We start from the raw sequence: 27,942 nt of genomic DNA, 5'->3' as shown, positions 1-27,942 counted from the left end.
CCACTTATCACATTAGAAAAAGAGGTAAAGAACATGAAAATATGGCAAAAAGCATAAGAAAAAGATATCTGACCTCACTAGTTGTTAAAGAGAGAAAATTATAATATCCCTTTGTAACCAACAGATGAAAAAAAAATGTTCCACGATGGCAAGAGTTGGCTGACAAGGGCACCCTCATACTCTGCTACTGGAAATATGAGCAAGTTCTACCTTTCTGAAAAACAGCTGGAAAAGCAGTTAGAAGGATTGGCAGTTTATTTGACGTGGCAGTTAATTATATTCTCAGAATAGGAATGTACTACACTGAGAATAAAATTAAAATATCAAATAAAGATCAACCATGAAAATCTGTAAGATTTATAATAGCAAAAAAAAAAATGGAAATGTAGTCCCTTTGTGCTATCAAATATCAGATTTTATTCTCTCGATCCTTATTTATTATACATTTAAAAGTAACTAAAAGAATATAACTGCATTGTTTGTAATAGAAAGAAAGGATAAATGCTTGAGGTGATGGATACCCCATTAACCCTGAGGTGATGATTATTACACATTGCATGCCTATATAAAAAAAATCTCATATACCCATAAATACATATACCTACTATGTACCCACAAAAATTAAAAATAAAACATTAATTAAAAAACATATAAAACCTGGAAATGACCTAAGTATACAACTAAAGAGAAGGGGTCTTATACATTATGTATATCATGCATAGCATGCCCTTACCACAAATATTAGTTATTAAAATGTTCAATAAATATTCTATAAGGGGAAATAGTCATAGCATGTTAGGTAGAAAATATCAGAATACAAGATTGACCATACAGTATGATCTGCAGCAATAAAAAAGAAAGAGATCATGTTCTTTGCAGAAATACGGATGGAGCTGGAGGCCATTATCCTTAGCAAACCAACGCAGGAATGGAAAACCAAATACTGCATGTTCTTGCTTCTAAATGAGAGCTAAATGATGAGAACACATGGACACATAGAGGACACAAAATAATCTGTAAAACCAACCTCCATGACATGAATTTACCTATATAACAAACCTGCACATGTACTCCTGAACTTAAAATAAACAAAAATATATTTTTACAACAATAAAAAGATTAGGAAAAAAATCAAAATATTAATAATGGTTATGGGTACTTTTTACTTTTTTATTTTAGAATCTAGGCACCTATTACTTTTATGCATTAAAAGAATTGCTGGAAAAAAGGCTTGACCAAGAATATCTTTGAAATCTCTATTACTCTCCTGAATCACTGTATAGCAAATATCATTACAATTATGCTAATACATATGTCTAAGTACAAAGACCTCCAGAGAATATACAAAAATAATAATAATTATATTGAGGTGAAGAGTATAGGTGAATCTGCTTCTCTTTTCTAAACATTTGGTAAAGATACTGGCCAGGAACAGTGCCTCATGTCTGTAATTCCAGCACTTTAGGAGGGTAAGGCAGGAGGATTGCTTGAGTTCAGGAATTCGAGACAAGCCTGGACAACACAGTGAGACACTGTCTTTACAAAAAATAAATTAAAAAAAATTAGCCGGGCATGGTGGAGCATCCCTATGGTCCCAGCTACTTGGGAGGCTGAGATGGGAGGATCATTTGAGCCTGGGAGATCTAGACTGCAGTGAACCATGACAGTGTCACTACAGGCCTAGGTGACAGAGCAAGATTCTGTCCCAAAGAAAGAGAAAAATATATTATGAAAAATTTATATAAGTAGTAAAAACAAAGGAAAAAACTCCTGCATCAGAATATGTAAATTCCAACTTCCAATTTGATGAATAAATACACCATTAACTTCACAGACATGGGTGGGCTATAATCCTTTGGTCTGTGGGAGTCTGAAAACATCCACATGGTCACCAAGTGAGCACAAACTACTTTCCAGAGTAAAAAAATATATTTAGTTAAAAGCTAGTTTCAATACAGATTTTAAAATATTAAGATCTTAAATCACTTTATAACAAAATGAGGAAAATAAAACCCAAACCAAGAAATCTCAAAACATATTAAGCTTATTAAAGCCAAATTGAATTTGGCTTTTTGGTTTGAAAAGCAAATTCCAAAGCATATTAATTGTATCCACAAGGAACCCTTACTGCCCCAGGTTTCAAAGACAATGAAAAACAGTGTCTGATAGACTATAGGAGTTCAGCATAAGTTCAGAGAAAAAGCATCTATGTATTATCTTGTTTCGAAGACTTGAAACCTCCTTCCAGAGATGACACCTAGCTAATTAGGTAACGAGACTGCACTGGTACATTGATGGATCCACTAGATGGTCTCTCTCCTTTTCCCATCTTTCATAGGATTCTAGCTATATATTCTAACGCAAAATTCTGGAGAGGCGTGCTTTACCTTACTGGTGAGAATTTTAGATTCTGAGTTAAGTTAATAAAATAATTCTATTTGCTCAGGTAGTCTCATTGCAGCCCTTAAGTCATAGCATCTAAAAAGTTGCCCTAGGTTCAGACTTAACCTGTTCCTCCCTGCTAAATTAGAGTGATGAAAGGTCTTTTGACAGTAAGCTAGGTACTTGTTGTATAATTAACAACATTTTCTTATTCCTCAACACAATCATGCTTGAAAAATGCAAGTGAAGCAGACAGATACCAACCTTCAACCCCACTTATGCACTTGACTCTGTCTCGGACTTCCACATTGTAGCCTTCAAAAGACATAAACACACCATCGGGGTGATAGGGGGCTCTCTGTGCATAGACTTTGGAATAGCTATGAGAGAATTCAAACCGATCATAGCCATCATACTGAACCACTTTTCCATAAACATCAAAATATTTCTCAACCCAAGTGAAAGGAAGAAAGACTTCGGTCCCCTCTCGTCTCCCTTTAATTGTGTGTTCATCATTTATGAGACAGTCAATTTCTTCATATTTGAGCCCTAACACCTTACTTCCCACATTGCTATTGAAGCCCCCAACAACAGGGGGTGCTTTCTGCTGTTCCTGAGGGAATGCTTCCTCAGACTGTTGTTTGGCCATGTGGTTCGCATAGCTGTTACTCTCAGATGCTGCTGCCCGTTTTTCTAATCCATCCACTCGGAAGCCACTACTCAAATGCCGTGGAAACTGGATCGCTTTGTCGCTGGAACACTTATTCCACAAAAGTACTGTGACCAGAGTGAAGAGTGCGCAGATAATAATCAAAGTCTTATAGTTGACCCGAGCTGCCAAGCAACGCATATTCAGAGCATACCTAGGGAGGCAAGAAGAAAAAAAGTCATATAAAGATGTACTACTGACATTTTATAGGATAAAGGTTTTTTGTTGCTTTTTTTTTAATGTTGAGCGACTGTATTAGGTCAGTTTTGGATCAAATTAAAAATTGCTAACTCAAACTTTTCAACACACAAAGAAAAGGTAAGAGGTGCTTCCTCTTTTTGGTGAAATCCTTAGAATAAGCTTCTAAAGCAGAGATGTTCAAAGTTTCTGAGTTTGTGGCTCTCCTGGTATCTCAGTAATTTTTCACAATGCCCCCTAGGCCAAAAGAAATAGCTAATACAGTTTGAGTATGCTGTACCAAAAATGCTTGGGACCAGAAGGGTTTTAGATTCTGGAATTTTTTCAGATTTGGGAATATCTGTATTAAGCTTAACAGTTCAGCACCCCAAATCTAAACTCTGAAATGCTTTTCTGAGTATTTCCTTAGAACATCATGTTGATGCTCAAAAAGGTTTTGATTTTGAAGCATTTTTTATTTTGGATTTCTGAACTTGGGATGCTCAACCTGTAGTTTCATTTATTAAATAGTTAGGGCCAAATAACTACCTATGTACAAACATTTATGTCCTAACATCTTAGTAGCTATCTGAAAAAACATGGCAGACTTTTCAAGGAAAACACCAACATCCATGTTGCTAAATCCCACAGTGAATTTTTAGTGCTCATCCTACTTGACCTCTTAATGGCATAAAATAGTCAATGATTTTTTCCTTATTGAAACATTTTCTTCCCATGGTTTCTAGGGCACCATTCTCTCTTGGTTCTCCTATTATCTCACTGGCTGTTCTTCCTCAGTCATCTTTGAGTCTTCCTTTTCATCTCCCTACTTCTTAAATGTACGAATACTTTAGGGTCCCAGTCTTTTGACTTCTTTATCTCTGTTCACTTTGATCTCACCCAACCTCATGCCTTTAAATACCAGGCTGACTATCCCCAAATTCTCTCATCAGGCCAGACCTTTCTTCAGAGCTGGATACATATATTCAGATACATATATCTTTGGATATATATATATAGCCAAATACATATATCTTTATTTGGAGGCCAAATAAATTTCTGAAATAACATCCAAAACTTAACTCCCAATGTCTTCCTTAATCTGTTCCTCCCTTCCTACTGCTCAGGCTAAAAATCTTGATTATTTCTTATTCACTCAATATCCAATACATCAGGAAATTCTGTTGGCTCTACCATCAAACTATACCCAGAATCTGACCTCTTTTAACCAACTACATTGTTACTACCAAGTCAGAAACCACTGTCATCTTTTACCTGGAACACAGATGGGATATTCAAACTGGTTTCTCTCCTTCTACCCTTACCCTACTACTCCACCCTCAATACAGCAGTCAGAATGATGCTCTTAAATTTAAGTCAGATCATGTCATTCCAGTCCTGATGGGAGGAAAATCTGATGCTGTCACTCCTTCTGGTCATAGGGTGTATCAGCTTGTTGTGATCACAGTGCAAGTAGTCCTGGGTCACCTATTGCTGGGATGATTGGGAAACATGGGAAATTATGAATAGTTCTATGTATAATATAAGATACATTTCAGCCTGCTGAGAGTAAAGGGAGTAGTTTCACTGCCGTTTGCTACAATAGCTCTGTGATTCATCATATGGTGTGAATCAACGACTAATTTTATTGTTTTTAATCCTCCCTTCTCATTTTCTCCTCAATCCTTTTGGCATCAATGAGATATTTTTTAAAATCAAGTGCTAAATTTCTGTTTCTCAAGAAGTTGGTGGTGAATGTGTAATTCATTCATTTCTTTTACTTCCAAAGGAAGCAAACTTTGCGCCCTTCTGTGTCTGAAAACAACTGTATTCTGTTCTTACCCTTGATTAATAGTTGTATATTATTTTCTTTCTAAATGTTGTAGGCAATACTTTACTGTCTTAAATCATTAGGAGTTATTAATTAGGGTTTTGATTTCAGCCTCTTGTTACTATGTGTGTGATTTATTTCTGGGTCTTTGTTTATCCTAGAAATTCTGCAGTTTTGAGATATGTCACAGTGTCATGTTTGATTCCCTATTTCAGCGCTTGGTGTGTCCCTGCAACCAAAAAACTTGTGTCCTCCTATTCTTGTTTAATGGATATAGTAGCTTCTTGGATCTCTGAATATATTAGATGACTTCTTCTTTTTTTAAAAAATAAAGTTCCTTCTGATTAGTTTTACTTTTTACACTGGCAATTTTCCTGGTTATTTAGTCTTTCGTGCCATTAGTTCTTTCCACCATGCCTGATGATCGTTGGTTACTCATTCACATTTAAGAGAGAATGACTCATTAGCCAACATAGATTTCCTGTGTTATTTTGAAGATAGTCTGATTTTAGCTATATTATTCCCCTGGAGGGGATAAAAAGAGGGAGCTCTGTGTGGGCTGGACATAAGTTGACTGGCAGTATTCCTACAGGGTGAGTGGGTGGGTAGCCAGCAGACCTTTCAAATGCCAGAAAGAAGATGGTGTTTTCTCTTTTGTTACATGAACATAGCACTCACTTTAGAAGCCTTCGTCTTTCTCATGCTCTCTAAAGAAAATCTGCCTACTGTTTGCATGGGATTCTTGCCAGCTATCTGTATCCAAGTGCAGGGGTGAGAAAGGTATAAGGAGGGAAGGAAAGGGTATAGTTGGGCCTACTGGTACTCAAATAGAGATCCTGAAATCTGTTCAACTATCATCTTTGGATTGTCCTTCTATTTACTCTTACTGGTTTCTTCATTTCTCATTTTTAGACATTTTATTTTGGTGGGGCATCAGAAGGTAAAGGAGGTGAATACAGATTTTAAGAGCTGAAAACCCAGTAATATATTTTTAACCCTATTAATTGAGAATAATTCATTTCATCATCTGCATTACTATGAGAAAATGTGTTGAATGCTAAAAAAAAAATCAAAGTGTGTAACAAGCAAAACTTTAGAAGTCATATAAATTGAGGATTTCCTTATATTGTAGTGGGGGCAAACTGATAACACTAAATGGTGTTTATTTTTTTTAAATCCTTCATTAAAAACACTTATATGTCAACAGCTGAGTAATCTGTCAGCTATGCCTAACATTTTAACCAATTAAAATAGAAACAGAAAGCTTTTTATCCTATCTTTGAGAAGCATCCTTCCTCCACTACTCGAATGACAGTAACCTTGCTTATGGAGCAAAGCTGCTGATATAGTTTGGATATTTGTCCCCACCCAAATGTCATATTGAAATGTAATCCTCAGTGTTGGAAGTGAGATCTGGTTGGGGGGTGTCTGGATCATCGGGGGTGCATCCTTCTTGACTGCCTTAGTGCCATCCCTTTGGTGATGAATGAGTTCACATGAGATCTGGTTGTTTAAAAGTATGTGGTACCTTGCTTACACTTCCTTGGCTTCTGCCCTGGCCATGTGACCTGCCTGCTCTTGCTTTGCCTTTTGTCATGAGTAAAAGTTCTGTGAGGCCTCCCCAGAAGCTGAGCAGATGCTGGCACCATGTTTGTATAGCCTGCGGAATTGTGAGCCAATTAAACCTTTTTTTAAAAAAAAAATACATTACCCAGTCTCAGGTATTCCTTTATAGCAATGCAAGAACAGACTAACAGAGCTACCAATATGACAAACCACATGATGGGAAAGTAAAGAAAAATCCAATTTAAAAACTTTCAATAATCCCTATGTCCAGGTTTTACTGTCTGATGCCATTCGTTATTAAAGACACTCAGGGCTTCTTAAAGAAATGAGTAAGCCCAGGACTAGGGATGGAATACCTTGCCACACCAGAAAACAAATTTTCAAGTACCAGTGAGATCAAAATCTAGGGTGTCAAAAAGCAGACTGAAACACACTGAAGCAATACAAATCCATGAATCTACAATAATATTTTAAAAGGAGAAACCCAACAAAAAATTTATATAATCTTCTGAGCTGATGGGTATTACTGGGTATATATCCAAAGGACTATAAATCGTTCTACTATAAGGACACATGCACACGAATGTTCATTGCAGCACTGTTTACAATAGCAAAGACCTGGAACCAACCCAAATGCCCATTGATGATAGACTGGACAGGGAAAATGTGGCACATATACACCATGGAATATTATGCAGCAATCAGACATGATGAGTTCGTGTCGTTTGTAGGGACATGGATGAATCTGGAGAACATCATTCTCAGCAAACTGACACAAGAACAGAAAATGAAATACCGCATATTCTCACTCATAAGCGGGTGATGAAAAATGAGAACACATGGACACAGGGAGGCGAGTACTAAACACTGGGGTCTATTGGGGGGAAAAGGGGAGGGCCAGCAGAGGGGGGAGCCGGGGAGGGATAGCCTGGGGAGAAATGCCAAATGTGGGTGAAGGGGAGAAAGAAAGCAAAACACACTGCCATGTGTGTACCTATGCAACTGTCTTGCATGTTCTGCACATGTACCCCAAAACCTAAAATGCAATAAAAAATTTTTAAAAAATTTCTGTAACAATCCAATGAAATAGTCAGGAAAGTGAGTGCTATTTTACAACAGAAAATACTGAGGTTCGGTGATATTAAACAGCATGTCCAAACTGATAAGGTGGCACGAAGAATAGAATTTAGGTCTTTTGGTTCTAAGCTTTATCAGATCAGTGATTTCCAAATCCAGATTATTAAGTCTCATCTGGGCTGAGAAAAGATGTTTCAAAGCCTTCACAAGTGATTCTGATGATTAATTTGGTTTTGAGAACCAATATAACTGGTTCTAAAATTTCACTGGGCATCAGAATTACCTAGAAGGCTTGTTCAAACATAGATTGCTGTTCCCAAACTCCACAGTTTCTGATTTACGAAATCTAGGTAGAGACCTAAGAACCTGCTTTTCTACCAAGTTGCAGTAAAACCTATCCTCCTGGTCAGGGGATCACACTTTGAGAATCACTGTAATATACCATATGCATTAAATAGGTACTATGTTCAAGTGGAAACATACATGCTGCCCAAACTCAGAACTATCCTGGGCAATTCTGAAAATTAAGGTCATTAGCATATTGATTCTTACAGAATAATTACTTTATGCTCCAGTGAGAATGACTTTAGTTAGCTCTTGAATCAATTTACAAGGCAGTGATTCAGGAGTTAGCTAAACCCTAAAGTCATGCTTGGAAAAAATTTGTAAGTTTTGCCTTTTGCCTGTATGTTGAAGAATGTCTCAGTTAGCTACAGTATGTTTAGAAATAATTCTTTTGGAAGGGTAGGTGGGTGGTATATATATTGAAGTCTTGCAGAATTGAAAATATGTGTTGCTTCTTCATCAAACAACTTGGCTGAATAAAGAATTTTGGGGTCCAAATTGCCTACAGAACTCTGTATACACTGCTCAACTGTTTAATGGTAAGAACAAGCCGATGTTTCATTGTTAAGAATAAGCTGATGTTTCATTGTAAGAACCATCAATCTAGAGCTAGTCCACATTTTCTCCCCTTGTGAACAACTTGTATGTTTTCTTGTTTTTCTACCTTCCTGGATGACCGATGATGATGATGATCATGATGACGATGATGACTTTAACAAGTGAAGGTACAAAGTTTCACCAGAATAGATTTAGTGGTTCAGCTATTTTCATTAATTTTTCCTGGTGTTTGGCAACAAGCCTGTTTGAATTGCAGGCTCAAGACATCCTTCATCTCAGAAACGTTTTTATCCCGTAGTGTATTCAATAATTGTTGAATTTATTCTGGTCTCTTCCAAAATCTCAATTGTATATATTGAATCTCTGTACTCTATCCTTTATATCTATTATCTTTTTCTTCAAATTTTCTTTTTTCATCTCTTCTCCCTCTTTTCTCTGCATTTTGGGAGAGCTTCTCAAACTTGTAGTCTGTATCATGAATTCAATTTTCTAATCTACTCCCTGTTGCTTCTGGTGCAGTGAAATTTATATACTGCATATTTAGGTTTCATTTTATTGTTTCTTATTTGGATATTGCATTTTTTAGTTTCCATCCTATAGGCCTTACTTGTTAATATTGAACACCCTTTTAATGTATGCCTCCCTGTTAGTTAGCCCCCACTTTCACCCCAGCCTACTGCCTTATGAACTTATTTTCTACATCTCACTCCAAAGACTCCACAATTTAAAAAAACCTACAAGCATTAAAAAAAAAGTTTTCTACAATTTTCTTGTCACCAAAGTCACCTTTTATATCAAGAGTATGTGCCTTTGCCCCGGTAGTGAGTGCAACATTCCTGTATTTTTACGGTTGTAGAATCTTATTTCAGAGTCTGTCTCCTCAATATTTCCTACATGGTCAGTTGCTAGAGATCTAGAGGTTAGATAAAAGTAGGGTTTGATTTTTCAGCAAGAATACTTCATGATAGAGATGTTAATTTTCATTAGGAAATATATAATGTTCAATTGTCTCTCTTTATGATGTTAAGATTAATCCCTAGGTTCAGCCTAATCCATTATAAAGCCATTATATGACCCAAGAAAGCCACTAAAGCTTCAGCGATGTCTGTGCTGTGGCCCAGAAAGAAGAGGAAAGTCATTACAAAGTTATCCTTTAGGAGTTCACCCAATGTTACTTTTAGCAATCATTGATAATTATTTCATTAAAAGTTGCAAAGTGGGTGATATTCAATCAGCCCTTCTTAATGTACAGTTAAAATATTTCTATAAGGAAAATCTTGTCCTTGCCAACTACTTGGTTACTTTGAGGTTTACAGTTTGTATAGGAAGGGCAGAATTAATGATTAAATCTTCCACTTATCAATTTTCAAAATAATGAATTGGATCCCTCGTCTCCAAAAATAACGAGCTTTGACAAAAGTAACATATAAACTCATAGATTTTTCACATATTTGATATGTGAAATCTACTGTAGTTATTACTTTTTCTTGAGATATCAGTATTTCAGGTATGTGAACACTTCCTTTTTGGTGTTTTCAATGCCGGTATGCTATTTTTAGATATATTTATAGACATTTCAGTGGTGACTAGATATGGGTTAGAGGGAGTCAGATGCTTGTTCCACACTGCTATCTGTGCCTGTGAGGACTAGGTTTTGCTATTAGTAACAGACACCAGAAATAAACCATCTTATGTTCCTGCCTCTGTTATTTTTCACTCATATAAAATAAATCTAGAAACAGGCAGTCTGGAGCACACATGCAGCTACATGCTTATCAAGGACCTAGGTGCTTTCTACATCACCTTATGCCCCAAGAAAGCTACTGAAGCCTCAGCCATCATGTCTGTGTTGTATCCCAGAAAGAAAAAGAAAGGCAGAAGGGCAAAACAGCAGGTCTCAGTAGAACTAATTCACACTAATGAGACTTTCCTCAAGCCTGACACATTTCCAACATTTCATTAGTCAAATCTTAGTCACCCACCTCTAGCTGCAAGGGAAGCTGGAAAGTACTTCTGTTCTAGGCAGCTGTATGTCAAGTGGAAAAAACAGGGTTCTATTATTCAGGAGAAAACAAATCCTGGGAGGAAACCCACTGCCTCCATCATACCATCTCACCAGGAAGTTTCTCAATATATAAATCACTCTCTCCCTATGTAGCCCTTTACTATATCTCAATTACACAAATTCTTCAAGTATGGTTTGCAAGTAATTATGACTCTGTGGGTATTTTTCTCTTGATTGAGTTCCTTGAAGATGTAGAGCATTTTTTATTAGGTATACATATTTCCCTCTATCAATGCCTATTCAGATATTCAACTCAAACATGCCTTATTTAGACACAGTGAAGGCATGTATTTTGTCACCATCTTTATAGTTATGTATGTTTATTTTCAAACTAATTTATTGGGTTTTTACCTGTATGGCAACCTATTCTTCCAGAGCTTGTGCTGAATGAAAATCATCATCAGCATTCCATAGACAGATCAACCCTGCTACTCTCATTTATCCTCAAACCTTAATAAAACATATTTAGGCTAAAAAAAAATCATTTCAATGAGAAAGGAAGTTGTTCCTTTTTGGGAGGGTGGGGAAGGTTACAGAGAAAAGAAACACTGAACAAGTAGTTTTACCATATATGCTAAGCATTAGATACACTTTTGGTCATTGAAATTGAACCCTAAGAAGTTTTTTTTGTTGTAGTTAATTTTTTATCACCCACATATGGTTGAAGAAACTGAGTAGTTTTTAACTCTGCTGAAGAAAAATTATTAGTGAGCACACATAGTGGGATTTAAACCTAGATTTACCTGGCTTCAAAGTGTAAGCTCTTTACATTAGACCATAGTATCATACTATCTGGCTCCAAATCACCACATACTTTCACGTCAACTAGATAAGAGCAGAAAGATCTGCCCTTGGTTGTGCAGACATAATCTTAAGCTACTAGCATTATGCATCAACTTCTGAAACTAAAATCTGTTTTTAAAAAGAACTTTTAAATACACTCAGCTTACTTTTCTCTAGGATTGAAAGCAATAATATAAGAAAGAGGGACAGGAATTTTTTTTTTAACAGGAAAGAGATGCTTTGTATCCAGAAAAGCTGAACAATTACAGTGTAGCTAAAATGTTCTTTGAAGTATTGTATGGTACTTAACTTTAAAAGCCCTCTGCTTGCTTCTAAGTATTGTGTCAAACTAAGCATATGATATGTAAATAAATCAGTTCAGAAAGGAGTCCCAGGCTTCTCCAGCTGTGTAAGATTTCTCCACTCATTAGCAAAGCCAAGAACAAGTAACTTAATGATGTGTTTACTCTGCATGGTTCAAGCATAGATCCTATAGAATAGTTGTTGACAATCAGTTTTTATGAAACATCTTTTATCATGTTTGGTGTCATCCTACAAATCTGGAATGTCTAAAGGTGAAAGGTTCATTAAGAAGCCTGCTTATAGCAATTTTAAAAATCATAAGATACAGAGTATTAGCCACGCAGAAGAAGTTGTATGTGGAAGAAATCAGTGCCCAAATTGGTTTTTGGAGATAAGAGTCTTGCTCTGTTGCCTGGGCTGAGTGCAGTGGCATGATCTCAACTCACTGCAACCTCTGCCTCCCGGGTTCAAATGATTCTCCTGGCTCAGCCTCCTGAGTAGCTGGGATTACAGGCATGCATCACCACCCTTGGCTGATTTTTTTAATATTTTTAGTAGAGACAGGGTTTCATCATGTTGGCCAGGCTGGTCTCAAACTCCTGACCGCAGGTGTTCCGCCTGCCTTGGCCTCCCAAAGTGCTGGGATTACAGGCATAAGCTACCGCACCCGGCCCCAAATTGGTTTTTAAATGAGTTATTATTAGGATAATTTTTGATATAGAATGCAGTTTTGAGCTACTGCACAAAGCAATTCAGAAAGCATCATATCAGAAATGATTGAGAGAATATGCTGATAGAAAAATGTGAGCATCATCTGGTAGAATAAATGATACCGTATATTCTACTTGCAATTTGACTTAATGTTTTTTCTAATGTTTATGATAAAAAGAAACATTTAATATACCAGCCTTCAGATATTGCATAATCTTTTGTAACCTTAAAGAAACATAAGAGTTAGTATCCATATTATAAATTTCTCTTAGTAATTAAGAGTTAACAGAATGGCAGGTCAAGAGACTGGGAAATGAGGACCTTTATAAAAAGGGGAGTAGAGGAAGATACTAGCAGCAGTTTTGAGTCCTTATTAATGCAATCCCACTTAATTCTCATAACTACAAAGTGGGTATCACCTTCGTTTTTCAGATAAGGAAACTGATATAGAGCAACTGTTAACTCAATCACTTAGTAGCTTTTCTTCCACTGCCAGTTATTTCGCTTCTCTGAATCACAGTTTGCTCATCAGTAAACGGGCACTAGTACTGTCTAGCTCACAGGTACCTCACAGATGTCTTGAGGACCAAATGAGATAAGCATACATACTCAAGAATGTGGAAATGTAAGTTCCATTTTTCTTTCAGAGAGGTTACCAATTTTTTTAAGTCTCAATTTGCTCAAAATCTATTAAGTGATAACAGCTGGAAAATAAAACTAAATTATAGGCTCAGAACCCAAATTTCTCTTAGTCCAGTTTTTGCCATTACACTACATTTCCCTGCACTTTTCATATATTTTCTATGATTACAACATGCTAAATTTTTTAAAGGTGTACCTCAAATGTCATCTCCAGATTTTCAAAGCAATTAACAAATTCACCTCCAATTTCTAACAAAGGGCTCAGAGCCTTCAATGAGGTATCTAATATCTAAAACTAAGGAATCCATGAACTCATTAGTCAGGAGGCCACATCACACCAGAGAATGCCATGATAACCCAGAAATTTAAAAACTAAACAGGTTATGAACACATATGGTTACGGCAGTTTATTAATAATAATTCCAAGCTGGAAACAACCCTAATGTCCACCAAATGCTGACTGGATAAACTGTGGTTAATCCATACAATGGAACACAACCCAGCAATGCACTTATACTGATACCTTCAACAATATGGATGAATCTCAAAAGCATTACACTAAGGAAAAAAGTCAGACACAAAAGCATACCTACTATATAATTTCATTTATGTGACATTCTGGAAAAAGAAAATCATAGGGATAAAAGTTAATCAGCAGTGGCAGGAAGGGAGTTACTATAAAGGGACAGAGATGAGGGGCTTTTGAAGATGGAAATGTTCTAGAGTTTGATTGTTGTGGTGGTAGTTACATGACTGTATTCATCTAACAAAACTCATCCAACTATAAATTTTAAAGGAGCACATTTTATTTTATATACACTATACTTTAATAAATTTGACTTTTAGAAAAACAGTAAAATTAATCTATAATAAATGTGTTTCTATAGTTTTATTTTTTGAGTAATAAATACTATGAAATATATAAAAAACTAAATAGGTTATATAAAGAAAAGGAGAAGGTATATTTTGGGGACAACCTGAGCTTTTGAGTCTGATAGGTCTAAATTTGAAACCTGGTAAGCTTGACTATCTTGGACAAGTTAGTTGACCTTTCCAAATCTCGATTTCCTCATCTGTAAAGCTGACATAATACTTTCTGCTTTATAAGGTAGTTGTAAGATTAAGTGAACAGTTAATTTAGTGCCTGCCACACAGTAGGCACTCATGGTAGGCAAAGAAAGGAAAATGTTTATGGATGAAGTGATATCTAAGTCAATTAACAAAATGAATAATCTTCAAGCTGGGCGTTGTAGCTCACACCTGTAATCCCAGCACTCTGGGAGGCTGAGGCAGGCAGATCACTTGAGGTTAGGAATTTGAGACGAGCTGGCCAACATGGCAAAACCCCATCTCTACTAAAAATACAAAAATCTAGCGGGCCGTGGTGGCATACGCCTATAATCTCAGCTACTCCAAAGGCTGAGGCAGGAGAATTTCTTGAACCCGGGAGGTGGAGGTTGCAGTGAGCTGAGATAGTGCCACTGCACTCCAGCCTGGGTGACAGAGCGAGACTCCATCTCAAAACAAACAAACAAAAACTACCACCATCACCACCACCAACAACAAAAAACCCGAAGAATCTTCATCTGTCTATATCAGTTTATTTAATAGACAAATATTTGTTAAAGATCTGTTATAAGGTATGTTAACATTTTTCCAAATAAGCAATCAGTAAAACCAGACTACATATTCACCTGAAAAGAACACCTTTCTCTAAGCTTCTGTAATTTTTATTATCTCATAAACGTTGATAAGAATAGCAATCAAGAAACAAATACAAGCTGCCTTTCCAAAGAATGATACATTGGTAGGGAACATAAATGTTATCGGCAATAAATGTGAATGAAGTAAGATTTAAATTAAGATTTCCCAGATGCACAATTTTCTAAGCAAATAAAAAGGTTACCAAATTGAATTAACTTCAGCCTACAAGAACTTTCATTAACCTCCTTCTTGAGACCTTGCTACATGCTGAGCAAAGGTTATAGATAAATATGAGGTGAATGCAACTTGCAGCACAGAAACAGCATTTACCTAAAAAATAAGGTGGGAAATAAAAAAATAAGGTGGAAAAGAAGAAATGAAATTTTGCCTCAGATTAATTCTTATTGCATATAAATATATTGCATATACATATCAATACATTTTCTAAGGGTTGAAACTAATATTTCACTGACATTTATATAAACAACTTAAGATCTTGGCACTTGGGATCATTTACAAAGGCAAAACCTGAATTACAAATATTTGGCAAAGAGAAAATTGTATTTACTGTCTTTCTTCTCAAATCAAAAATCATCTTCTCAGGAGCAGCCACCCCACCTTGGCCGTGGGAACAGTGGCCCTGGAAAAAATAAGGTTAAAAAAAAATTTTTTTTTTAAATGTTCTGTCCAGGCATAATGGCTCATGCCTATATTCCCAGCACTTTGGGAGGCATAGATAGGTGGATCACCTGAGGTCAGGAGTTCAAGATCAGCCTGGCCAACATGGTAAAACTTCCTCTCCACTAAAAATACAAAAATTAGCCAGGCACGGTGGCACATGCCTGTAATCTCAGCTACTTGGGAGGCTGAGGCATGAGAATCGCTTGAACGTGGGAGACAGAGGTTGTAGTGGGCCAAGGTCATGTAGCGGGCCATTGTACTTCAGCCTGAGCAACAAAAGCGAAACTCTGTTTCAATTAAAAAAAAAAAAAGGTCTTTTCCACATGTGTGTATATGTATCATATATATTTCACATGTATGTATGTATGTTTTCTTCCTGCAACAAGCTGTACCATGTAGCCTACACACTGCTTCATGTTTTAAAAATTGCTTCCTTAGGACAGAATTTAAATTATTACTCACACCTCATAATAAACTCTAGGTTTCTAATTGTGGCAAATACTGATTGAGAAATTAAGATGATATACAAATCTTTCCTTCTCTATTAAGTCAACCACAAAGCAGCTCTGGTCTTTAAACAGTCTAATAGGGTACTTGGGTTATAAATTGAGCTTCTTATCATACCCTACAATGCACATATGTAATAAGGATAGAGGCTGTTCTTTTCTCCTTAGTGCTAAAACTCTACCTCTAGGAAGCAAAGTAAATTTAAAAAGAAGTTTAACATATACTGAATTTGAAGACATTACACCAATGTTTCCCCCAGTTACTATTGCCCAGGGTAGGGAGGAAGCATTCAATATGTTACTGATATCTATTTCTTGAATTAAAATGTAATTTTTCTAGTAGTTTCTTGGTATAAATTTACACAGCCTGAATGTAGAGATAAAACAAGGGGAATTTATAAACTAAAAACAAACAAAGTCAATACAATTTTGATTTCTCATTTCTCCATGTGAGTCACAAGAAGTGACTGAGGAGGTCAAACTTCAAAACTTTTGAAGCCCATATTGAATCTTTTACATGTTTTTCATATACTTTACCCCTAAATCCTTAGAGGTTATAGAGCAACCAAAAGTTAAATGTGCCCACCTTGAACACACTTTTCTGAAAGGAACCCCCTTAAGATGACTATGAAATTTTAAGCCAGTATTCCTTCTTTCAGCCTTTCCAGGACAATAAGAAACTATCCTAAAATGCTCACCTATGAATATTCTACAATATTTAATAATCAACATCAAGTAAGTCATCTTACACTGTTAGAAAATTGTTTCTCAATTGCATATTCTTGGCTTCTTTCCTATTGTCTGCTGCTCCTCCCCAAACAGCATATTCTCCACCCAAACAGAAATACTCTCATTTAGTCTATGACATTAGAATAATGAAAAGCTTACACTCAAGGATAAATGTCTTACATGTCCTTGCTATTGCATTATGTCAAAAAATAAACTCCTTGAGAGGCGAGGCCATGGGTGAATAGATTTTTCCCCCTTTTGTTTTCAGTTTAATTGTCTAATTGTTTCTGGTATACATATGAACAAATGCTGTGAATATAATTCCCCCCTCAAATTCTACTCTGCTATTCTAAACTTATTTTTTCCCTGTAAGAAGCAGCAGGTAGTTTAGGAAGTATAATGGTTCCAAGCTCTGCAACAATAAAAACTACAAAGCAATGCATCAATTTTTTTAAAAAGTAGTTGAAAGATTTTAGACAACTGGCAAAGGCACAACTCGATTATTTCTATTTTCATGACAATCCAGGAAAAAGAACATATGGACATATTGATGTACACACATACACACACACACACACACACACACACACACACACACACACGCGATTCATGTAGTGATACCAACCCCATAAAACCAAGTGACTAATCAAGACTTTTGTTTCTAGGAAGACATTTTGTAATGTAACACAAAATGTATCGCATCTTAGGAGCCACTGCCTGAAAGTATCAGCAATTACTAAGTACATAGTATTAGTCCTAGATTAGCCCTAGCTGTTAGAAAGGCATTAATGACTATTCTACCACACTCTCCTACCAGACTAACACTATGGCTTGACCCATTAACATACTAGACACAAGAAGTTGTCCTCTAGCTCAAATAATTATAATTATGTTATTTTCTTGCAAATAAAAGGAAACTACAATCACTCAGACAATACCCTACTTTACTCCACCCAAAGGTATATTTAAAAACCTGAGGACAGGCGTGGTGGCTCACACCTATAATCCCAGCACTATGAGAGGCCGAGGTGGGTGGATCACAAGGTCAGGGGTTCAAGACCAGTCTGGCCAAAATGGTGAAACCCTGTCTCTATTAATAATACAAAAATTAGCTGGGCATGGTGATGTGTGCCTGTAATCCCAGCTACTCAGGAGGCTGAGGCAGGAGAATTGCTTGAACCCAGGAGGCAGAGATTGCAGTGAGCCGAGATTGTGCCACTGCACTCCAGCCTGGGCAACAGAGCAACACTCCGTCTCAGAAAAAAAGAAAAAAGAAAAAAAAATCTGAAACACATGTATATTCTAACTGGGAAAAGCTTTTAGGCATATATAAAGATATTTAAAAGTCCTTTAAGAGCCAGAGAAAAAACAAAACAACAAAACAATGAAATCAGGGCATTTGCTGAGGATGTTGCCAAATGCTCAGGGAATATTTCAACAACCTACTTAAAGTGATTTTTTAGGAATGACTGGACAAAAAACACTGGTAGTAAAGGCAAAATCCTTGGCTGCTTATAAAAACTGGCAAAATTAGATGTTTTATCTTCAAAAATCTAAAGTATAATAAAAATCTGTCTCACCCCTTACTTACCCATACTTAAGTAGAGCACCAGGAGAAAAATCATTGTCAGAATTGCAAAGGGGATTTAAATTGATACTTTGTTTCTTTTTCAAAACTTTTACTTTCATGGTCTTGTTTGAAAAAACAAAAAAAGTGATTTTATTCACTCGGTGGATTACATATACCAAGCATTCCATCTGAAATACAGGCCTTTTTACTTCTTTAGGAGAGAGCCATGAGTCAATGAATGCAAACAGCCGCTAGAAGTTGGAAAATGCAAGGAAAAGATCCCCACTACAGCTTCCAGAGGGAACATAATCCTGCTGGCCCCTTGATTTTAGCCCAGTGATATGCATTTTGAACTTCTGACCTCCAGAACTGTAAAATAAATCTGTGTTGCTATAAGCAACTAAGGTTGTGGTAATTTGCTATAATTTGCCATAGTAACAATAGGATACAAATATATCTAGTAAGCCCCAATAAATATTTGCTATTTTTACTGACCTCTGGTTACTGATACTTCTAAACCAATTATTGAGAAAAAATAAAGACTCCAATTATAACTGTATATTTGTCTTTTCCTCCTTTGAATTCTACCAGTTTTCCTTCATCTATTTTAATGCTCCATTATTAGAGGTCTATATGTTTAGGAACTACTATATACTCTTGGTAAACTGACCCCTTTTACATTATCATTGTCTTTCATATTTCTTGCTCTAAAATCTATTTTATGTGATACTAATTGTGGAACTCCTGTTTTTTTCTATTAGTGTCTACATGGTATATCTTTTTTTTTTTTAATTGAGATGGAATCTCGCTCTGTTGCCCAGGCTGGAGTGCAGTGGCGCGATCTTGGCTCACTGAAATCTCTGCCTTCTGGGTTCAAGAAATTCTCCTGCCTCAGCCCTCTGAGTAGCTGGGATTACAGGCCTGTGTCACCAGGTCCAGCTAATTTTTGTATTTTTAGTAGAGACAAGGTTTCACCATGTTGGCCAGGCTGGTCTCATACTCAAGTGATCTACCCTCCTTGGCCTCCCAAAGTGCTGGGATTATAGGCAGGAGCCACTGTACCCCGCCTCATATGTTTATTATTAACCTGTGTTTTTATATTCAATGTGAGTTTTTGTAAAAAATATGTAAATAAATTATTTAAATCAAATTAGATTATCTCCATCTTTTAACTGCAGTGTTTAGACCATTTACATTTAAGGTGATTATTGCTATGACTGGGTATATACCTAATATCTGGTTATTGGTTTACTATTTATCTCATCTTTTGTTACTTTTTTCTTCCTTTTTTAAACAGTAAATCATCCTTAATTTAGTCAGACAATAATTATATATATTTTATACACATATTTTTTTCCCTACTGACATCTGACTCAAGAATATACTAATTAGAAAGCTCACTCTTGGCCAGGTGCAGTGGCTTATGCCTGTAATCCCAGCACTTTGGGAGGCCAAGATGGGCAGATCACCTGAGGTCAGGAGTTTGAGACCAGCCTGGCCAACATGGCGAAACCCGGTCTCTACTAAAAGCATAAAAATTAGCCAGGTGTGGTGGCAGGCTTGTACTCAGCTTGCAAGAGTGGTGGTGGGCAAAAAGGACCTTGTCCTCCAAATAGGGAGCTCTGTACTCTGATCACTGATTGTTGCCAAAGATCACATGGGTGTAGTCAAAGAGGCTGGCAGCTATTGTTGTTACACCTCCTCCCACTGTTGCAAGGGTCCCCTGCTCCCCTGAAATGGCTTCTAGGGAACTTAAAGGACCAGAACCAATTTTTCTTCCCGTATTTATTTTTCTCTTTTTTCCCTTTTTGGAGCCAGACATTAAAAGACTGGGACATTCAAACGCAACTGTAAATATGGACAGAATTGGAAAACGATCATACATGCCCAGGAAAAAGTACAAAGAAAATACCTGAGAAGACCTTAGTTTATATTTCTATCCCTGACATAAGCTGATCCCTGTTTCCTTAGCCAGTCTACAAAAACCAAAAACAATAAACAAAATGATACTAAAAGAACAAGCCCCAGTGAAAGGAGAAAATCTGATTTCCAGAGTTATCACATTATTAGATTTAAATGTCTAGTTTTCAACAACAACAAAAAAATCACAAGGCATAAAAAGAAACAGGAAAGTATGACACATTCAAAGGCAAAAAATAAATCACAGAAATTGTCCTTGAAAAAGACCTGACAGCAAATCTACCATAGCTCTTAAAATGCTGTCTTAAAGATGTGCAAAGAACTAAAGGAAGATGCAGATCGAGTCAAGAAAATGATGTATGAATAACATGTAAACATCAATAGAGATACAGAACCTAAAAGGAACCAAAAAGAAAGTCTGGAGCTGAGAAGTATAAAATGAAAAATTCTTCTCACAGCTCTACTAGGCAGTGCCCCAGTGGGGACTCTGTGTGGGGGCTCTGACCCCACATTTCTCTTCAGCACTGACCTAGCAAAGGTTCTCCATGAGGGCTCTGTCCCTGTAGCAAACTTCTGCCTAGACATCCAGGCATTTCCATACATCTTGTGAAATCTAGGCAGAGGTTCCCAAACCTCAATTATTGACTTCTGTGCATCCACAGGCCCAACACCATGTGTAAGACACCAAGGCTTGGAGATGGTACTTTCTAAAGCAATGGCTTGAGGCTGTATGTCGTTACACCTCCTCCCACTGTAGCCATGGGTGGAGCTGAAGCAGCTGGGATGCAGAGAACCATGTCCCAAGGTTGCATACAGCAGAAGAGCCCTGGGCCCAGCCCATGAAACCATTCTTCCCTCCTAGGCTGCGGAGTCTGTGATAGGAGGGGCTTCTATGAAGGTTTCTGACATGCCCTGAAGACATTTTTCCCATTGTCTTGGTGACTAACATTGGACTCCTCATTACTTATGCCAATTTCTGCAGCTGGCTTCAATTTCTCCCCAGAAAATGGGGTTTTTCTATTGCATCTTCAGGTTGCAAATTTTCCAAACTTCCTCTGCTTCCTCTTAGCCATATGATTAGCATTAGTAGGTATTATGCTGATAGTTCTCTTGTGACTTGTCCAAAGTCACACAACTAGTTCTGGCTGCACCAACACTAGAACCATGTTTTGTGATTATTTATGAAGGCTTTACTTCCCATTGCAGCTTTCTAACTTTGTTGTTCTACCTACAACACTGAAAATAAATACACAGACTCAGATACTACTTTTACATATCCTACTTAGTACTATGATATAATTTACCCTGGGATGTTATAAAAGAAATATTAAATTATTGGACTTTTTCCATTACCAAATGTCAACTAACATTTATCACTTTTTCAACAGGAAGTCTAGAGTTTGACTGCTTATATATACTGAAACAACTGTCCATATAATTTCATTATCCTTAAAACATGTTCTGTATTTTATTGATTTTAAAATATTAATATGCTGGAAATAAATACTAAATAACTAATGACTGGCCTATAGATAAATTTATATTAGATGTACAATAAGACAATAAAATGTTAAGAAAAACCTTTACAACTGATAATTCTACATAAAGTTATTAATGCTCACAGTATAACATTACTACATTACTATCTCAATATCATTAAGATAAAGACAGTTTAATCACTATGCAAATGAAATTTACTGATCTACCATATTGACAAAACAGTTTAAAAGCATCATCTGCAGCTATCTGAGTCTGTTTTGCAAATATTGTACTAAGTATCATTTTAAGAGTTTAATCGGACTATCAGAAAGTTACATTTGCACTGTTGAATCTTTGAGATGAGTATTTTTACTGCTAATAGCAATTCGAATATGTGTATTATTTCTGATTCACAGATAATTGCTGTTTCCAAGAAAACTATTATCATTAATGCCATTAATCTTTTCCAAGTTATCAAATGGATATTTAGCCATATAATTAGCATTAATAGGTAATATGGTGACAGTTCTCTTGTATAACAAACATAAAACAGGTTTTCCAAAAGTGAAGCTCCTTGAGGTTGAGAAAAATACTGTATAAGGTTGAAATTTGAGTCTTGTCTAATTATTAGTTTCCCTACCAGAGGCTTAAGTTTAGAGATATTTTCTAATAATTCTTACTACTTTTCTTTTTCTGTGTTTTCTTTTTTGAGACTGGGTCTCACTCTGTCATCCAAGTTGAAGTGCAGTGGCTCGATCTGGCTTCCTGCAGGCTCTGCTTCCCAGGCTCAAGCAATCAAATAATTTTTGACAAGGGTGGCAAGACCACACAAAGGGGAAAAAAAAGCACAGTCTTTTCAACAAATGGTGTTGAGAAAACTAGATCTCCATATGCCCAAGAGTGAAGTTGGATCCTTACCATATGCAAAAATAGATGAAAGACTTAACATAAATTCTAAAACTATACAACTCTAAGAAGAAAACAGGACAAAACTTCACAATATTGGATTTAGTAATAATTTCCTGGATCTGACTCAAAGACACAAACAACAAAAGAAAATAGAGAATTTGGACTTCATGAAAAATTTAAAACATGCATTAAAAGACTATATTAGCAGAGTAAAAAGGCAACTTACAGAATGATAGACAATATTTGCAAATCATATATCTAATAAGGGATTAATAACCAGAATATATAGATAACTTCTAAAACTCAACAACAAAAAGGAAATGACCCAATTCAAAAATGGACAAAGGCTGCTTCTCAGGCTCCAGTGATTCTCTGGCCTCAGCCTCTTGAGTAGCTGAGACTATAGGTGTGTACTACCATGCCCAGCTAATGTTTTTGTATTTTTTGGCAGAGATGGGGTTTTGCCATGCTGCCCAAGCTGCTCTTGAACTCCTGAGCTCAAGCAATACATCTGCCTTGGTTTCCCAAAGTGCTGGAATTACAGGCATAAGGCAACATTCCCGGCATACTTTTCTAATCTTAGGAGAAGCAATATAGTATAGTTGATAAAAGTGTGAACTTTCAAAAGACAAAAATTCAAATCTTCACTCTAACACTATTAGCTACGTTCCTTTGAATAGGCTAATTGTGAACATTAAATAAATTGTGAGGATTAAATAAAATAATAAGGAAACAAAGTGCCTGAGTCATAGTCAACCAAAGAACAGCTATTCAATAGAAGTTAAATTCCATCCTTCCTCAGTCCCCCAATTTCAGAAGTGCTGATTTTGACAATGAAGGGGAAATTGATAATGTCAACTGTCATACATGCATAACTGCTAGCAGGTGCCACTTTATTATGTTTCAGGTTCTAAAGCATACTCAATTGAAGTCACGAAGTTCACCTTCCTAGTCTCCTATAAACAAGGAAGCAGGCTGCTATCAAGACCTTACAAAACAAATAAAAACTCACATTCTTTCTCTTTTTTTTTTCCTGCTTTTCAGGAAAAGGGAAGAAGGAAATAAAATATGAATAATGTATGTATAAATAGTAATTTTTCTACTTTTACAAGGCTCAGAAAACAGTCTGTCTTATTTAAATCTCATTTACATTTCTAGGAATAAGGATCAATAAAAAGCAAACAAACAAAAACACATCTCATTTACAAATAGGGCCTGAGATGGGAAGACAATGTAAATATACAATGACTACAGAAGCCACTATAGAAAGGTGTACCCTTTCAAATATGTTATATATACGTTTTATATTGGAAAAGGTGACCTTTCTATAATGGTTTTGGTTTAAATCAAAGACTGTCATCGTCATTGTCATCATAACAACACTGGGTTTAGTCATTAGAAACATTAGTCATGTGATCACACTATTAAGTATGACATTTAAAGAGGCATGCTTATTCTAAAGCAGAAAAAGTCTTCTTCCCATATGTGACGACTTCTAATACTAACATTATTTTCAGAATCCGAATATGTAAATAAAACATTGTTTCGTTTGATTTTCTCCTACTGAAATAGGGAAAAACTCACTTAGCTAATTAGAATTATCAACAGAATCAATCATAATTACCTACATAATGTGACAGGAATGCTATCCTTTAAGGCATATAGAATTTTCCAAATTTAAGTATATTATTTTATATAATACAGTAAGTTTTTAAAAGGGCAAGAACTATACAGCAGTTATAAAATTTGCTGTATAACTTTCTATTTGTTATACAGCAAACAAATAGAAAGGCCTAATTAAATAACATGGCATCCCTGCACATATTCTAATGGGTTAAACATAGGTCTTTACAAAAAGAAATAGTAAATATCAGGCTTCAATAGGGTACAAAACTCCCACTGAAACTTGCTATGTCTTTATTCCATTCTGACAGAAACTAAATATAAGCCTTAAGTATTTTGTTAGTTTAAATGTTTATATAAAGTAGCCCAAGTTTAAAAACATTCATTTCTAATCTCTTTCACCTAATATTAACTGATTAATTGTAAGAACATACCAAAGGTTGTCCATATTGACAGATATCCCAAGAGAGCATCAGTTTCTTTGTTCATTTGATACCCAAAGGTGAAAAGATCTCATCAAATACCCTAAAATTTATTTTTCTAAAGCAACATGTCAACCCAATTGTCAATCTTCAGCACTAGCAGAATTTATTGCAGTTTGTTTTATCTTACATGCTGGTTCAGTCAGAGACGTAATCTTTGGATAGATTCCTACACTGCAACGTAGCTTTAGACAACAATAAAATTATCAGTTAGTTAGCTATATAAAACTATACATACATTTCCTTTGAATAGGTACAGATAACCAAAACTCATATGAAAATGTGTATTTTATTATAAAGTATAGATAAATAATCAGAGATAACGGCAGCTAATTTGTGCAAAAAGGTATTGGAGAGACTATCTACCTGGTTGATCATAAATGAAGAAAATACAGAGAAATAAAAGAGATCAACTACCTTTTCACAAACATATAAAGTTAACATATGAAAAGGTACTCAACATTATGAGTCATCTGAAAAACACAAGATGCCACTACACATACATTAGAACAGATAAAAGGCAAAACTATACTGCACAATATCAAGTGCTGACAAGGATGCAGAGAAGCAAAAATTCTTATATACTGGTGGCAGGAATGCAAAATTGTACATTCACTTGGAAACAGTTTAGCAGTTTCTTATAAAATTAAATATACACTTAAAATAAGATCCATAATCTTACTCCTAGATATTCACTCAAGTGAAATGAAAACTTATGTATATACACACACACATAAACCCTTTATGTAAATGTAATAGCCTTATTCATGACTGACTAAAACAGCAAACAACCCAGATGTCCCTCAACAGATAAATGAAGCAAATTGTGTACATATAATAGAATACTACTTAGCAACAAAAAGGTACAAACCAAGGATTGATGCAACAAATGGATAAAACTTAAAATGTATTTTGCTAAATGAAAGAAGCCAGATCTAAGAGGCTACAATATTGTATGATTCCATGTATATAAGATTCTGGTAAAGGCTAATAACTAAAGGGATAGAACACACATTAAAGGCAGCCAGGATATGGGACTGGGGAGAGAGGCTGACTACAAAGTGTCAGCACAAAAAAACTGGGGGGGTCACAGAACTGTTGTAGGTAGATATGTGACTCTATGCATTTTTCAAAATCCACAAAGCTGTACAACACAAACAATGAATTTTACTGTATATAAATTAAATGCAAACAACCAGGATATCAGGGAAACCCAAGATGGAATGCGAACTGTGACAAATGAATCTAACGGTGGTATAAATGAAACAGCACAGTAGACGGAAGGGGATATACAGAAGAAAAGACCTGACAACTAACTTTGGAAAAAAGCATTTTGGCTGGTTAGTGTGAGAATAAAGATAAAAATAACTGTACACAAACACTGTGAGAAGGGACCATTTGGTATTACAGAAGAATTATAATTGATAAATATAGAGGAAATATGGAGAACAGAAAGAAGATCTAGCTATAAATGCTAAAATTAGTGGCCAAAAATTAAAGGAGAAACAAGATATTTGTGAAGCCTCAAAGCGTTTTCCCCCAAATATTTATTAATTAAGGGAAAAGTATTAACTTTTTGTTAATATGGATCAGGTTTTACAAAATTAAGAAGCTGACATTCTCTTTTAGTCTGAATAACTTCAAAGACTTGAACAGAGAAAATTCCAAATCAGTTCCATTCAGGCCCTTTCTTATCTAACCACAATATACTTTAAAAGATAAGCAGTATATTCAATTTAAAGAAAAAATTCTATGCCTGTCTTTAACGTATACATATTTAATTTCAATGATACTATCAAACTGGCAATGACTCAATATTTTATTTTTTTATGCTAAGCTAGAAAAATCTAAATAATCTAAGATTACATGAAAAAGAAAATCAAAGTGTAAACTTTCCTGCAAGTTTATTTCCCCTTGTTTTAAGTAGCACAACTAGAACATAAATCAGGGAAGTTTAAAAAAAAAAAGATGTCTTAAGATATGATTTTCATAGATGCAAAAACCATTAGCATTACCTTCTTGTATCATCCATCATTTAAAAGAAAATTTTACTTATTCATAAGTGTTAGTTTACAAATCAGATACTCTTCACAGCTAAACACACACAATGCTAAGGTGGTCTCATTAACATATTAAAGCTATCAATATTTCCATCCCTTCTGGAGCTTAATTTTATCACCTTTCATAATTCAAATGTATAAGCCCTCAAATTCTAAATCCATACTGATTTAAATATAAAATGCATGATGGCACAAAACGATGCAAAGTATTTTCTTCCTGGTAAGTTTCCAGATTCCCCCCCTTTAAAAAGTAAATTTTAAAAAGTTTTAGATTTGCTTTATAAAAATGCAAGCAAAGATACCTCAAGTCTATTAGGAAACCAAATATATTTCAGGTTAGGCATGATATACAAGAGGCTGTTTTTAAGTCAAATATAGTTCTTTACGTGATGAAGATTTCAGAAGCTTACTTTATTTTGCTATAGAAAAGAGCAAAAATAATTTGTTTCTGATTTTGGTAGCTTGAACAGAGAAATTTCTTTATGATACTGATTTTGGTGCTGTAAACAGAGAAATTCCTTTATGATATTGGTTGGAAATTCTAACTTACATGGCATGTTTTTAATATATACTTTTTTTTTTCTTTAGCCAAGAGAGTCCTGAGGAGTGTAGCAAAAATTTTATAGACTTTCTAGGTTCCAATTTTAATTTCTCCTTCTATCTTATGTTTTTTAAAATACTCATAATTTTAGGAATCACAAACAAGTATAAGCAGTTCCGTTTAAATCTCAGAGAGAAACGTAACTCCAACTTTAGCCACTAAATATAGTTTTATATTAGCATGCTTTCAATTAAGTTTATATATGCTAAACCACTTAAATACTAGAATGGATGTTAAAAACACACAATCATCACTCTGAAGATACTATTTGTTCAGTTTAAATTTAGTAGGAAACACAAATATAATTAAATGCATTTGTGTGAATAGTTTTTAGAAAGGGAACAAACTTGACCTTTATCATATAAACTTTTATTTTTGAAAATCTAAGCAAAATGAAGGCTTCTACTTAAAAAATAAGCACCTAATATTTAACTGCTAACAACATTAAGTCTTATTTTAAAAATCAATTACTTCAGAAAACTAGCACGTCCTCTAAGTAATAATACAGACACTTCACTTCAAGAAATTA

At 35.4% G+C, this 27,942-nt stretch overlaps 1 protein-coding gene across 4 annotated transcripts in view; it reads right to left on the bottom strand.

Annotated features, from left to right (window-relative positions):
• Positions 1 to 27,942, bottom strand: part of GLCE (glucuronic acid epimerase) — an 88,053-nt gene that overhangs the window by 13,271 nt on the left and 46,840 nt on the right. For all 4 annotated transcript variants that reach the window (XM_002753281.6, XM_035259039.3, XM_009005128.5 and 1 more), the window contains one exon: positions 2,647 to 3,245. In XM_002753281.6, the coding sequence (XP_002753327.1) occupies positions 2,647 to 3,232 (586 nt within the window). In that variant the 5' untranslated portion in view covers positions 3,233 to 3,245. The remainder of the gene's footprint in view (positions 1 to 2,646; positions 3,246 to 27,942) is intronic.

This window comes from Callithrix jacchus, chromosome 8 (assembly GCF_049354715.1).
Source record: "Callithrix jacchus isolate 240 chromosome 8, calJac240_pri, whole genome shotgun sequence".
In the NCBI taxonomy this organism is placed as follows: Eukaryota; Metazoa; Chordata; class Mammalia; order Primates; family Cebidae; genus Callithrix; species Callithrix jacchus.
The sequence above is the reverse complement of the archived record's forward strand: the minus strand, read 5'-3'. Positions and strand labels throughout refer to the sequence as shown.